Below are 15,319 nucleotides of genomic sequence, written 5' to 3' on the forward strand. Positions count from 1 at the left end.
AATACCGTGTGCGCGAGCGCAGTCTCGCATCGTTTCTCGTCTTTTGTATTTACGAATATAAATGTAATATAATATTATCGTGTAATTTAAACATTGTTCCTTAAACTTGGATAATCCTTTGTATTTTTAAGGTAAGGGTTTTAATGATTACTCTATTTAAATATAAATATTTTTTTTAGGCTATCGGCATTTGTACTGAGTTTTAGAATAATTTATTCAGTATTTTGTAGGGCACATAAGCGTGTATTTAGACAAAAAAATGTAACGTTATTTCATATAATCGATCATTTAATTCATTAAATCTATAAATATACAAATAAAACATAATTATTATGTAAATTTATTATTTGAGCGATCGAAGACTAAAAAAATAAATGAAATGTTACAGTTTAAACTAAATTTTATAGAATGTCTCTTTTAGGAATCATGACAGCTCAAGAACCTTGTGTAGTATGCTCAATTCCTACAGAGCATAAATGCTCAAGCTGCCAAGTGGTTCACTATTGTTCAAGGGACCACCAGAAGCAACACTGGAAACAGCACAAATATGATTGCATTCCTGCCAGAATAAAGCAAGATGCAAAATACGGAAGGTACCTCGAAGCAACAAGGAGTATTAAGGCTGGAGATGTCATAATGAAAGAAGCGCCCCTCATAACCGGCCCATCACAGGTGAGATATAGAACAAGTTTAGAAAGTGAAAAATGTTTTTCGTTTTTGTAAATTAGGAGAAATGTTGGTAACAAAAATTTGTTTAAACATCGTAAACGTTCTTTTTTGTGGCATAGGTAAGCGGACGGGCAAATGGGTCAATCGATGGTAAGTGGTCACCACTGCACAGTGCACATTGACATTGGCATTGACAAGTTAACCATTCCTAACTTCGCCAGTGCGCCACAAACCTTGGCAACTGCGATATCATATCCTTTGTCCCTGTATTGTCACTGACTTAGTCATCTTTTAAGTTGGAGCACACCAATGTTAAGTATTGCTGACGTAATAGGAATAATGTTAAATATTATTACAATTTATTGACAATTATGCGTTTGGTTTTGCCTGTGTAAAGAATTGAATAATGCATATCTTATTATAAAAGTAAAATAAGCTGTGGGTTTATTATAATAAAAAAAATTATTAAATAAAAAATACTGTTGCGTTTCCTCTGTTTACAAAATATTAAAGACTTTTATAGTATAGTTTTAATAATGTAATGAAATATTGGACAGCCTTCGTGGTCGTCTCCAACAGACATTGGCTGATGCTTGAATGATAAATAATTATTAAATATTTTTGTCATGTATTGTTTTGGTGACGAGAAAACTATTAAGCACCTAGTAATTATAATTTCCGATCCAATTTTGCTTTGAATACTAATCTTAATCAATACATTGTTTGTCGTGTGGTTCTGTAATAGACTCTCCGCACTGGTATCGAGAATCCCTCTAAGAAAAGTTTTGCTAAGAAGATCTATGACTTCAAATGTATTATTTTTAAGAATGAACACAACGAACGAACGTAAACATTTGCAAAGGAGAGTTGTTTCTGGATAAGCCTTAAAAGTTGGCAAAATCTTTACATTGCAGCTTACACACTTCGTCATAAATGAAAGCATATAATGAATCATGAGTATTTTTTTTTCAGGTAACCCCACCAGTTTGCTTGGGATGTTATCAATTGTTGGAAGAAGGTTCAATTGTAACTTGCCAGAAGTGTGGCTGGCCTTTTTGTTCGGAAGCTTGTACTAGAAACGCAGTACATATTCCTGAATGTCACTATACACAGCAAAGAGGAGAAAAGGTGAATAAAGATTAATACATGTTTTTATAATATTTAAAAGGATGAATTCAATTTCAGTTCATTTTTTATTTAATGGCTTTATTCATGGCAACAAAGGACGAATTATAAATGTAAAGAAATGTTTTCAATTTCTGATTATAGGTTTCGATATCAACATATGGAATTCCACACCCCAATTACCAATGCATCGCAGTCTTGCGGTGCTTGTATCAACGCGATCATGACCAGAAGCTATGGGCTAAGCTTCAGGCACTTGAGTCTCACAACGAAGACCGCAAGGGCACGGAAAAGTGGGAAAACGACAGAAAGTTGGTAGCGGAGTTCATTTGGAAGTTCTTTAAATTAGATGGAGTCTTTAACGAGGATGAAATTATGCAATGCTGTGGCATAGTGCAGGCATGTATTTATTATAACTTTGGATATAAGTGTAATGTGTTAGTTATTTTTAATGTTATGTAACAAACGTTACCGGAATTACTTATAATGAAAAGGAAAGTGTACTTATGTGAAGCTCGACTTCATTATTAAAAATAGTTTTTAATTGCATTCAAATCATTAACTAAAATGAAATAATAATAATCTACTTATGGTAAATTTAATTTCTTCTTGGTTAACCAATACTATAATAATCAGAAATTTGTAATAAAATAATTATTATAAAATAGAGTAAGGTGTGGAGTTACCAATTTCGAGCGAGTTGTAACTTGTTTTGGCAGTTCAGCGAGTAATTTCATCTTGTTAACATGTCACCCCGGCGCACCTGTCATAAAAAATAACTCTCATCTCATAACATAAACAAACATAGCTTTAAATATATGAGGATGTTTTTAAAACGATTCCTTTACATGCTCCATAGAATAGTATTCGTAAGGGTCATCTCGGTTCCTTGAGCCGAGATGGCCCAGTGGTTAGAACGCGTGCATCTTAACCGATGATTTCGGGTTCAAACCCAAGCAAGAACCACTGAATTTCATGTGCTTAATTTGTGTTTATAATTCATCTCGTGCTCGACGGTGAAGGAAAACATCGTGAGGAAACCTTCATGTGTCTAATTTCAACGAAATTCTACCACATGTGTAATCCACCAATTCGCATTGGAGCAGCGTTGTGGAATATGCTCCAAACCTTCTCCTTCAAGGGAGAGGAGGCTTTAGCCCAGCAGTGGGAAATTTACAGGCTGCTAACGTAAAATGTAAAAAGGTTTAAGTAAATATGTAGATATTATAAACTTAATCATGAAAATCATCTTCTTCAAACGTATATATCTTCAGAAATATTTATCCAATATATATAATAAAATGAAATCCTTAATTGATTTCAGATCAACGGTCACGAGGTACCTCTCCTGGAGCCAGAGTATGTGGCGGTGTTTGATAAAATATCGATGGTAGAACACAATTGTCGTGCCAACTGCAATAAGAGTTTTACATCTGACGGGAACATTGTAAGACTGCCTTTTCTTTTATTTCTTACTTTCTGTGTGTACAAAGATGAATATTATGGGAAACACTTAGCCTAGTTTTCCTTTTTTTATATCATATAATATCTGTATTATTTAGGACATTTTTGGATTCACCCTTGGCTTGTTTTACATAAAAAAATATGTTTTAATATATATTGTGAAAAAAGCAATATTGAACAAACATAAAAGTATACCGCTGTATTTTCTCAGTTTTTGGGGTCTCTCATCTAATGTTATGTGTAATAATTTTATATTTAAAAAAAATATTTGATGTTTACTTTTTAGATTCGGTTTAAGCACAAGGTGACATTTGACAAAGATCATATAAGTTACTCATATATAAGTATCCATATATGTAAAATAAAACTATCGTGTTGAATACGTTAAAATCTCGGTATATTTTTTGCAGATCCTCTCTGCAGGCGTCAGTATAACACCAGGCTCGCACATATCTGTATGCTACACGGACCCGCTGTGGGGCACTGAAGCTCGTCGCCACCATCTATCTGATTCTAAGTTCTTTGAGTGTTCTTGTGAGAGGTGCTCTGACGTCACGGAGTTTGGAACCATGTTTAGCGCTGTTAAGTGTAAAAAGAAGTAAGATTTCATAAATATTTTATGCTTTGGTAGTAAATTCAAATATTTGTAAGAGCAGTTCAGTTTCTACGTCCTTATTCTAAACAAGAGGTCAGATTGATCTTATTATATGTGAGATCGCTCACGTGAAGAAATTATTTATTGGTAAGTTCGTAGATAATAGACAGCTTGATCTGATTTGCGGCTCGCTAGTTGTTATTAACTTATTTAATAACATTAGAAATTGCTGGCAAATTATAGCTGCAAGATATAGTAGAACATTTAGTTAGACAATTTTTTTATTGAAATCATCGATAATTAACGTAGGTAAATGTTTACGGAATAATTAATACCCTTATGAATAATTCTGGATTTTTTTAAAACATATTAATGCTTAATAAAGAACCATACCAATCTGGTTTTACCCCTGATTCTAAACTTTCGTTGATTTTTCAGGGGATGTAAGGGTTACTTACTACCGGATACGTTCGTTCTTCCAATTCTCCATAAAACGAAATCTCCCGATCCAAATACCCGAGGCTTGGATAATAAGTTTTGGAAATGTAACGCTTGCAAAGACGAAGTGTCGGACGCAATCATTCAGCAATTGTTGCAAGACATCGGTAGAGAGTTGAGCGCTATGCCCAAAGGTGATCCGGATGCTTGTGAAAGGTAACATGTAATTCAAATTGTAATGACCATTATTACTTCAATGTTTTTGCTTATTTATAACAGGTAGATAGTCTGGCTAATGGCTGATTTTAAGCTATCACCGTCCAAAGATGTGGGCACTATAAAAAAACTAAATTTCTTAAATGCATTACCAATTTTGCGAACTATGATGTTTGACTAAGATATGTGACTATATGACTTTCAATTTTAAATCAATAGGCTCATCAAAACATCATAATCAACTCTTCTGACATTTTATTTATTACATTACATACCCAGAAAGAAAATAGTATAATTTTTAAATTAAACAATGTGTCCTAAGATTATAAAATAAAAAGCAGTTGGAGCATTAAAGTGCAGCATCAAAAGCAAATACAAAATCAAAAGCATACAAAAAGATGGAAAATTCTTTGTGATAATGAATACGCCAAAATTACTTTATCGGTTTTTTATTTGTTGACAGATTCATCAGCCATTGCTGTAACTATTTGCACCCTACACATTACTACATGACGGACATAAGCCTTGCGCTGGCGCAGATGATCGGTCAGCAGGATCAAATGGGCTTGGCGGGTATCATTGATGACCGGCTGCTTCTAAAGACACAGTTGTCCCGGAAAATTACGGATTTGTTAGAAATCTTAGCACCAGGTACTTTGAGCTTGTATGTGTTTAAAGTGTTTTATGGACTCCTGCATTTGTATTATGGTGTAGGAATTTAATATGCAATATTACCTTAACAAATGTTAAGTATATATAATTTCACAGATGATCCAATTGTATGTACATATATGTCGTAGGTTGGTACAATTGTTATGCATGCCTACAAGTATTCCGACGTACTGAGTCAATGATTCTGACGGTTATGTTAGATGCCAATCATTGATCCGGTCACATCATCTTCGTTATCAGAGAGCTTCATATGCAATACCAGTATCAAGTTAATAATAATAATAATAATAATAACTCTTTATTGTACATACACGAGAGAAAAGAAAAACTTACATTCAATAACACATTATTAAAAAAAAATAAAGAAATGTACAACAGGCGGTCTTATCGCTTAAGAGCGATTTCTTCCAGACAACCAGCATGGAGGAGTTAATGTGAAAAAGCGGAAAGCGCGTGTACAGCACAGAAGTTAAATACTATATGAAATTATATTTATACACAAATTATTACACTAAACAAGATAAATATACTACACAAATACATATATATCAAAACATATAAAACATACATACATACATATACAGATATACACGTACATACATAACAATAAACATACATACATACATATATAGATATACACGTACATATATATAAAAAAAATACACATACATACATACATATATATATAGACAGCATGTCATAAACTTATGTACGAGTACAATCGAATACAAATATGAATAGCTAGTGATAATGTAATTGACAGCAAACTTAAAGTCTTAAATAGTATTCCTTAACTTTATTTTTAAAAGATTCAAGTGATTTCGCATGTCTGATGTGTAACGGAAGGTTATTCCACAAGCGCGCTGCTTCAATACAAAAAGACTTGCTGTAATAAGTAGTGGAGTGATTGCGAATTTTCAATGTGAGACGTTCACTGGAACGAAGCGATTTATTATGGGAGTCACAGAGAAATTCAAAGTTTTCCTTTAAATACGAAGGGAGAATAGGACTAAATAATATAGAATATAGAAGAGATAGTATGTGCGTACTCCTGCGAAGACGTATGGGAAGCCACTTGAGCCCTTCACGAAACTCAGAGACGTGGTCATATTTGCGAAGTCCAAATATGAACCGTATACAGAGGTTTTGGAGACGCTCAAGTTTATTCAGCTGATCCTCCCTTAAGTCTAGATAGCAAGAATCGGCGTAATCAAGGATAGGATGAAGAAGAGACTGGGCAAGAGCAGCTTTAGTTGAAAAAGGAAGAAAATTACGCAACCTTCTTAGTGAACTGATTGATGAAAATATTTTCCTGCTAACTTCACATATCTGTGGATCCCACGACAAAAATTTATCAAATGTTATACCCAAGTTCTTGACTGTTTCACTGTAAGGGATAATGACACCGGCAAAAATGATTTGAGGCACATTCGAGTAATTAATCCGCGAAATAAGCTGTTGACTTCCGATAATTATAGCTTGCGATTTGGAAGGATTAACCTGCAAACCAAACTCTCTGCTCCATCTGTTGATACGTTCGAGGTCTTTATTTATGGTACCTATCGTACTAGGCAGATCTTCTAAGCTTGTGTGCATGTAAATCTGGAGATCGTCAGCATACAGGTGGTAGGAAGAAAAAATATATTTAGTAATAGTATTAATAAAAAGTGAAAATAGGAGTGGAGACATCACGCCACCTTGCGGTACGCCGGCTTTGACAGTAGTCCAGTCAGAAAAAGTGTCGTTAAGTCGCACTCGATGCCGGCGACCGTGCAAGTAAGAGTGAAACGAGTCAATCGTTATAGGAGAAATGTTAAGAGAACGCAATACTGCAAGCAAGATGTCAAAATCTACACTATTGAAAGCATTACTAAAGTCGAGTAATGTCAAAACAGTGAGCTGACGCTTGTCTTTAGCCATGCGAATATCATCAGTGATTCATATCATCAGTTACTGGACTTATTTAAGTATTTATTAAAAACGTTATTATGACAGTTATTCAGCATAGACGATGCAAAGCCTTCTATCAAATGGCGTACTGTCTTCTAAAAAAATTGAGATTAAAACTTTATACGTAGACCATTTTAGTGCTATTAATTAAATAAATTTGATAAACAATGCCGAATGATTACAAATAATATAAGCGATTATTTACGAATTATAATAATGATACAGAGATAGGTCATTGAATAGAACATAATATGGATCTTGTTGGTTAAGATTCGGTCAAATCCACACGAGCTTTATTTTTTATAGGCTTATAATTAAACTTCCTTTTTATTTTTTAAATTCGTATGCTACTCTTGAAATCTGACACGCTTATATTTATTTTACAGCTGAAACACGCCTGCGCGGGTCGTTGCTGTTTGAATTGCACGCTGCCATCGCAGAGACGGGTCGCAGGAAATCTCTAACCGAAGGACCGATGGTCATGTTAGGATATATAACGGTAATTCTAATTGAATATCTTTTAGATTTAAAAAATGTAATAAAATTAAACTTAAATAAGAATTGCGAGAAACAAAATTTAATTAGACAAATCCTTCACCATTTCTGTCATTTATTTTGTTCGCAAATTGATTGACCTCAACGCAATTGACTTAGACTATGACAGTTGATGGTAGGGCGTTGTGCTAGTCCGTCTGGATAGGTTCCACCCGCTCATAAGATATTCTCCGACCGAAATGAAATAGCTCATACTGTTTTGTTCCGATTTCAAAGACGAGTTATCCAATGTAATGGTGCAATGCAAAAGGGACATAACATCTTAGTTCCCCAGGTTGGCAGCTCATTGGCCAGGGACTTAGAACACGTGAATTTAGATTTAAGAAGAACATTTTTGATCTACCTACAAACTACCTCGTTGGCGTAGTGGCCAGTTTATAAAACTGCTGATGCCGAGGTTCTTTGTTCAAGTCATGGATTTAGCCAATAATTATAGTTGTTTTGTTACACATTCATAATTCTCAAATTCTTCTTTAATTGATAACAGCTAATCTTGATTCTTTATCTCATCAAATACCTTGAGCAATAAAATATAAAAAAAAAATCAATGTATAACTATTTTCTATATACTCCAGGAATCAAGAAAGATACTTCAAGAGTCAGCAGAACTTTTGGCCCACGAGCCGCCGGAGCTACCAGAAGGTCGCCTCGGTCGCCAGGCAAAAATCAATCTGTTGCAAATGGATGAGCTCATCAAGAATCTTTCAGCAGCCCTCCCTTCACCATTGTAGCGAAATAAACTAATTCGTTAATAAAGTTGTTTTATTTTAAATACAATATAAGTAATTTCTTGTTCTGCTAGATTTGACTTGATAGAGTAATTTTGATATTACCCTATCAAGTGAAAGAGTCTTGAAATAATTTAATTGTCTAATAATAAAAGCTGGAGACTTTATACGAACGCGTTAATATCAGTTACTGTTTATCCAATTTGACAACCATCGGCGTTACATGACTATGTAAGCAAACTTGCTTTGAGGAAGTTTATCTATACTAATATTATACGAGTGAATGGGAAAGTAACTCCGCCTGTCTGACTGTTTGTTACTCTTTTACGGCCAAACCATTGAACTGAATTTGATGAAGTTTATGAAGCAAGTTTGAACCCTAAGAAAAAGATAAATTTTATATATAACTTCACGCTATGAGAAGAAAGATGAGTAGAAACATCAACCGCCCATCGAAAATTAAGTTTTATTAAACCCTGCATAGAGAGAGGGACGGTAACATAGTTGAGAAAATCATCTTTGATATAGTGTTTAAGTTTTAAAGGAAATGCATCGATTAATTATGTTGTTATTGCACGATAACTTCAAAACAACATAATAAAACGCGTCCTTAATACTTAACAAATATACCTACGTTGGAACTTGTTTTTGTTTATAAGGCGCGAGATAAATTATATAGTTTCCATAAACTTCTAGTGAAAATGCATCAGATTGTTTTGAAAACACACAGATTCTCTTAAATGACAGAAGAACCAAATATTGGTAAACGATTTGAATATAAGAAGGAAACATATTTATAAAATTTAGTGCTTATTTTATTCATGTATTTGTTTATCATCATATAGAAAATAAATTAAAAAAAAAGTTATGTATCGGTTGGAAAGAAGTTGCTTTTGCTATATATTATGTATTAAATAACATATACAATGAAATAACTTAAATGATATGATTTTAATTTTTAATAAAAATCTCGTATGAATGAAAACAATAACAAATGGTTTTATATAAAACGGTATAGAACAGAAAGAGACAGAGGGAAAGAGAAAGAGAGGGGAAGATCGCCTGGTGGGAGTATAACGCTTCTTCGTCCTTACGTCTCGATTTCTACCAGTTCGCTCTGAAAAGAAATTCGTTCCAAAAATATATAATTGTATGAATTAAAATTTTCGAATTCTATGACTTTAAATACCGTGCAGTCAAATCTTAGTAATGGATGTTTTATTACTATAACAATTATATCATTTATAAGTAGTGTGTAACTTATTTAACCGTTCAGAATAAACAAAAATGTTCAAGAGTTTATAAATAGCATTTAAATATTGTAGATTACAAAAAATTAAACACAAAAAGCAGCTTATAAGTAAACAATGATTAAATGATAATGAAATGATAATTAATTGTTTCAATTAAGACTTTTATATTAGTTGTTATTTCACGCTAATTATCACGGATTAGTTATAAACATTGTTTAGCGGGTGTATAGATAAACAATAACCTATCTCTTTCTATCATCATGGATTTGGCATTCGAAGGAAAAGTACAGCATCGTTTTAGTAATCACTCCCTTAGCACCATTTAAAGATAAAGCCGTATAATATTAAGTATTGTATCAACATTAATTGTATTGCTAAAACATACGGTAAAATAATAAAAAAAAAACAATGATTTTGATATTAACAAAAACATGATGTATTTAATAGTATTTATAATATCTGTATCTGTACGTCTGTTTCGTACTACAGGCTACCGAATTTTTTGTCAAAATCTGTTATCGCTTAGACTTTAGGGGGTATTGTACACATGGGCGAATGCTTACATTACAAGATAACGTATAATTTACTTATCACAAAACTTGCGTTGCTTGCGTGCGTGCGATTGCGTTATTTGAACATTGAAACATCGTGTATCGAAGCTTAGTAAAGGAACTGGTCGAATGGTCTGATTCTGAGAATCAGTTCTGGCCCAATTACAACATGCCACTTGTCAATTCTTGTCTCGTAATACAACTCGTTTGAGGCTTTAAGGATTCGGGGTCGTATATCCGCACTATCTTTAATTACTGATGGTATCTTTTTTATCGGATGGAAGCGTTCATTTTAAGTAAATATTTAATTAAAAGATACTAGTTTCCCGTTACCGTTTTACAAAGGTTCTTAAGGTTATAAATATGGTAACATAAGTCGAATATTATAAACCTTATAATCAGTATTGTTAGCTATTTTCTATATTAGTTCTATAAAGCGTGATCCACACAATCTGTTATGTGATTGGTTCTTATATTTGCGTAATTGGAAATCGTAATCACATATCTTGGTGGAGATGCAATGTTTATTTTAGAAACAATTGCAATAAAAGTTTAACAAATAATTAAAAGAGATAAACTTAATGAATCATCTATACAAAAAAAAATAATAAAAAAAACTCGAAACTAGTACAAATTCACAATAAAAAGTTTTGGTGTCTCTAATTCAGTTCTCAGTTGGTCGAAAAAACGAGAAAGGTAACATTTTTCTCACTTCGACAAAATTAAAATAATAGCTACACCTCAAAAGACATATGCTTAAATATAACTAAAATATATACTATTATGTTCTATTTTAATATACTGCACGTCTTTCCCGAAAGTGATAACCTAAAACACGCCGTCGGTGATCATTTGAATAGTTTATTGTTTACAGGGCCGGACAGTAATTTTAGGGGGCCCTGAGCTAACACTACTAAGACATATCTGAACGTAGACTAAATTAATTATGAATTATTTCTCATTATCGTCTATTTTTGATTTTGACTTGACTTAGCTGGGCACCCCTTGAATCCACGGGACCCTGGGCTGAAGCCCAAAAAGCCATATGGTAGACCCGGCCCTGATTGTTTAGGTAGTTTTATATTTATATCGATGTATTTCCTACTGGTACTCACCCCGCCATCTTAGTTCCTGTTGATTCTGATTAACTTTATATATTCTTAAGTTAATTTGTTACCAATCTTAGTAAAAGCACTAACTCATATTTATCAACTATTATAAGATATAAGAACAGACTCTTGCTCATTTCGTTATGAATAATGAAAGTCTTTTAGTTGTTAGTGCCCCAGCCGAAGCTCAAGCTCGGTAAGTGTTGTACCTAACTATTGTAGGAATGTGAAATATGTTTATTCTAACCTATTCTTACCTAATAAGTTGACCCAAAGGTCAATATTTTTAAGAGTAGGTCATTATCAATATAACCATGATACAATTTATAAAGAAACTTTGTTTCAAGAAGTGTTGAATTTTCAGTTCTCGGTCGATGAGCGTTGGGTGCACACGCATACCGAATCGAATAGTGGGATTACTGTCAAGCAAAGCGGACGATTTATGTACCTACTCGTATTATTTTTACGTTTTATTTTGTTGTTGATGATCGACTGAAACTGTGTTTAATACGTGCTCGTATAATCAACAACAAAGTTAAATAAATAAATAAATAAATAAAAACAATAACAATAAAAAAAAATGGTTAAGTGTATTAAATGGTCGAAAATTATTACAAAAAAAACGAACAGGATTGCAGTGCGGAAAATGTAACAAGTGGCTACATGCGTCATGTGCCGTTCTAACTCCTGACCAACTAATAACCCTAAATTCCACTGAATCCATCAACTGGAAGTGTACGGCATGCTCAGAAGGAGTATAATCCAGGCGCTTGTCATGCATCATGCCTGATATTGAGGATGAAGGCGACAATAACACTGACCACGAGTTCATTATCCCAGATAACAACAGACATTGTACAATCTGAATTGCAACGTTCGTTAAAATACTACTCGGACAAAATAGACGATTACGAGGAGCGCATGAAATTCTACGAAACTAGAATTAAAACCGGTGAAAACCAGTGCGGTGATTTGAAGAATACCATCAAAATATGTGTTTAAAATATGATGTCTTGGAAGTGAAGTGCAACCAAATTGAGCAAGCTCACCTGTCACAACAGCTGGAAGTTTGTGGAGTCATTGAATCGGAGAGGGAAGACACAACGGAAATAATAAAGAACGTGGCCACCACAGTTGGCGCCGACATCTCTGAAGTGGTGAAAGCTTACAGGAAGAAGACGCCAGTCCGACAGCGTAGCGGATCGAAAAGGGTTGTCTCGCTATCCAGTCCCATTGACGTCATCTTGAAGAATGGTGTGCGTAATACCTGGCTGGAAGCGGGCAAAAAGATAAAGTTCTCAGCTCGTGACCTAGGAATGAAGGGTGAGCAGACTGTGTATCTACGGGAATCCTTAACACCGGCCACTGCTTACCTTCTGTGGAAGGCCAAAGAAGAACTAAAGGTACGTCACGGCTTCGAATATGTATGGTTTAAAAATGGTACTGTCCTCGCGAGAAAATCCGAAAATGAGAAAATAATATCTCTTCACTCCTTACAACAATTGGATACACTCACTCAAAAACTAGAAAAGACAAATTAAAACTGTAAACTTTTTCTTACTTTTAAATTTCTCTAATATTTGTATGTTATATGTGTCTATGTAATTATTTCGTAAAAAAATGGCTAACACAAACCGTAGCTTAAATGAATGGCGTTGTGTAAACTTACACGATTTTACAAAACAAATACCAAATTATGACGATCAAACTTTGTTATTATTACATGTGAACATACGATCTATTCGTAAAAACTTTGCTGAAATCGAATACATAGTAACTAATTCGCTAAAAACTATTCATTTGTTAATTTTAACCGAGGTTAACATAAAAGAAGACTGTGTTGGTATGTACAAACTCTCAGACTATTCTATGTTTTGTGAACTAAGAAGTAATAGAAATGGCAGTATCTTGCTGTTTGTTCATAATACTTTGACTTTTGATAGAAATACTGAGTCTCATATATATTTTGAATGTATAACAGGGGAATTAATTGTAGATGATCATTATAAATTAGGCATCTGTGCGGTCTACAGACCGCCGGATTATAATAAAGAAGGATTTATAAATGAAATTGTATCCTTTGTGTCAAAAAATAACTTAGACTTAAAAAAAAACAACCCTGTAATTGACCGGTATCTGAACTCCCTATCCGAACTGGGATTTTATTCGGGTATTAATCAATATACACGAATCGAAAAACGCATGAATAGAATAAGCAAGTCCTGTGTTGATCATATTTTTATTAGAAATGTAAAAAAAAATGTGATATTTATACCGGCGTCGTTAAAATTGTTCTAGCTGATCACTGCATGACTGTTTGTGCGATACAAGGCGCGCGGCGCGGATGTGATGAGTCACGTTCGCCTCATCTGTTTACGAGAATAAATAATAACGAGCTTAAAAACTGGTTATGCAGTGTTGACTGGAACGAGGGGTTAAGATTTAGTGATCCTAACGACATTTATAATTTTATGTACAAGCAATTCAATTATGCCTATGAAATGAGTAAGCATCGTATAGAATATAATAGTAGGAGAAAAGTTTATAAGCGGTCAAATAAAAAATTAAAATGTATGTGTAAAAAACGCGATGAACTTTATAATATATGGCGCGAGCACGAATTAAGTACTAAAAAGAGATTGTTATATAATTCTTATCGAAACAAAACAAACAGATATACTCAATTCCTGAAAAATAGTCAGATAAAAAATGATATATGTAAAAACTTTAAAAATCAACGGGAAATTTGGAAAATCGTTAACAGTCTTACCGGAAAAATTGTAAAATGTGTAGATGATATTATTCTAAAACACTTCAAACAGAATCCACTTAGTCTATCAAATAGGGTAAGCGTGATGATTATAATAATTATCGCCCAATCACCATACTATCATGTATAGACAAAATTATTGAAAGATATTTAGGGGACAAAATAAATAAATATTTAGCTCAATACTCAGTGATTAACAATAAACAATATGGGTTTCAGAAAAATAAAAGTACCACCGAATTACTGAGGAAATTTACTTACGATGTTAAGACCTACTTGAACAAAAGACTACAAGTGCTCGTCTTACTAATCGACTTTAGTAAAGCCTTCGATGTATTAAATTTTAAAATACTATTTGATAAACACTCGCGAGGTGATATACAGGGTCCCTTATTAGAATTGTTAAAAAACTATCATCTAAATAGAAAAACCACAGTAAGCCTAGGAAACCATTATAGCAATTTAATATCAACCACATGTGGCACAGCACAAGGCTCTATTATCGGTCCTACGGAGTATCTGTTGTACGTAAACGACATGGTTAATATCATAGATGAGGGCACTGTATACCAGTTCAGATGACACATGTTTAGTAGTAGTCGAAATAAACGTCAAACAAGCGCAGGACAGACTGCAATATAATTTTGATCAACTTTGTAAATCGGCTTACGATGTGGGTCTGATAATTAACGCACAAGAGACCAAGTTTATGCACATCCACCCGTCGCAGAACAAGACAGATATCAGACCTACTATCATGGCTCATAACCACTTTTGTTTGCACTCTCCATGTGGTCTGAATTGTTCGTGTGTGGAAATTGTACAAGTAAAAACTCATATGTATATAGGCTTAGTAATCGATGACGGATTCGCCTGGGGTCCGCATGCATTACATGTATGTTCGCTAAGATCGGTATTAAGCAAACTAAGTATATTAAAAAACAAATTACCTTACAGTATATTATGACTTATGTATGGCCTTGGCTGACTCGGTCATCGGTTACGGTATTAGTAGCTATGGAAGATCTTGTAAGTCTAACTTAGAAAATATATACAACCTTCAATTAAGATTGCTTAAGACAATTGTACCTAAAAACTTTTTTTTTCGACACAGGGACAGCTACGATCACCTATTTCAGCATTGTCAGGTTATGACTGTGTATGATAAATTTAAATTTTCGATTCTTACTGAAATTAAAAATTCAGACCTAAACGCTTGCGACA

General features: G+C 33.7%; 1 protein-coding gene across 1 annotated transcript; it reads left to right on the forward strand.

Annotated features, from left to right (window-relative positions):
* On the forward strand, positions 1 to 8,433 carry LOC135193736 (SET domain-containing protein SmydA-8). Its single transcript, XM_064217482.1, has 10 exons — positions 1 to 131; positions 422 to 672; positions 1,642 to 1,797; positions 1,939 to 2,193; positions 3,119 to 3,241; positions 3,669 to 3,856; positions 4,292 to 4,507; positions 4,971 to 5,158; positions 7,516 to 7,628; positions 8,260 to 8,433. The coding sequence occupies exons 2-10, from the start codon at positions 427 to 429 to the stop codon at positions 8,413 to 8,415; spliced, it is 1,641 nt and encodes a 546-aa protein (XP_064073552.1). The 5' UTR covers positions 1 to 131; positions 422 to 426; the 3' UTR covers positions 8,416 to 8,433.
* Positions 8,434 to 15,319: the final 6,886 nt, after the last annotated feature.

This window comes from Vanessa tameamea, chromosome 17, assembly GCF_037043105.1.
Source record: "Vanessa tameamea isolate UH-Manoa-2023 chromosome 17, ilVanTame1 primary haplotype, whole genome shotgun sequence".
Taxonomy (NCBI): domain Eukaryota; kingdom Metazoa; phylum Arthropoda; class Insecta; order Lepidoptera; family Nymphalidae; genus Vanessa; species Vanessa tameamea.

What these genes read in the sequence shown, in the direction of transcription:
- LOC135193736 (XM_064217482.1), top strand. Translation starts at nt 427, where the DNA reads ATGACAGCTCAAGAACCTTGTGTAGTATGCTCAATTCCTACAGAGCAT. An exon ending in TCATAACCGGCCCATCACAG is followed by an intron (nt 673 to 1,641) that starts GTGAGATATAGA and finishes TTTTTTTTTCAG; the next exon opens with GTAACCCCACCAGTTTGCTT. An exon ending in TTACATCTGACGGGAACATT is followed by an intron (nt 3,242 to 3,668) that starts GTAAGACTGCCT and finishes TATTTTTTGCAG; the next exon opens with ATCCTCTCTGCAGGCGTCAG.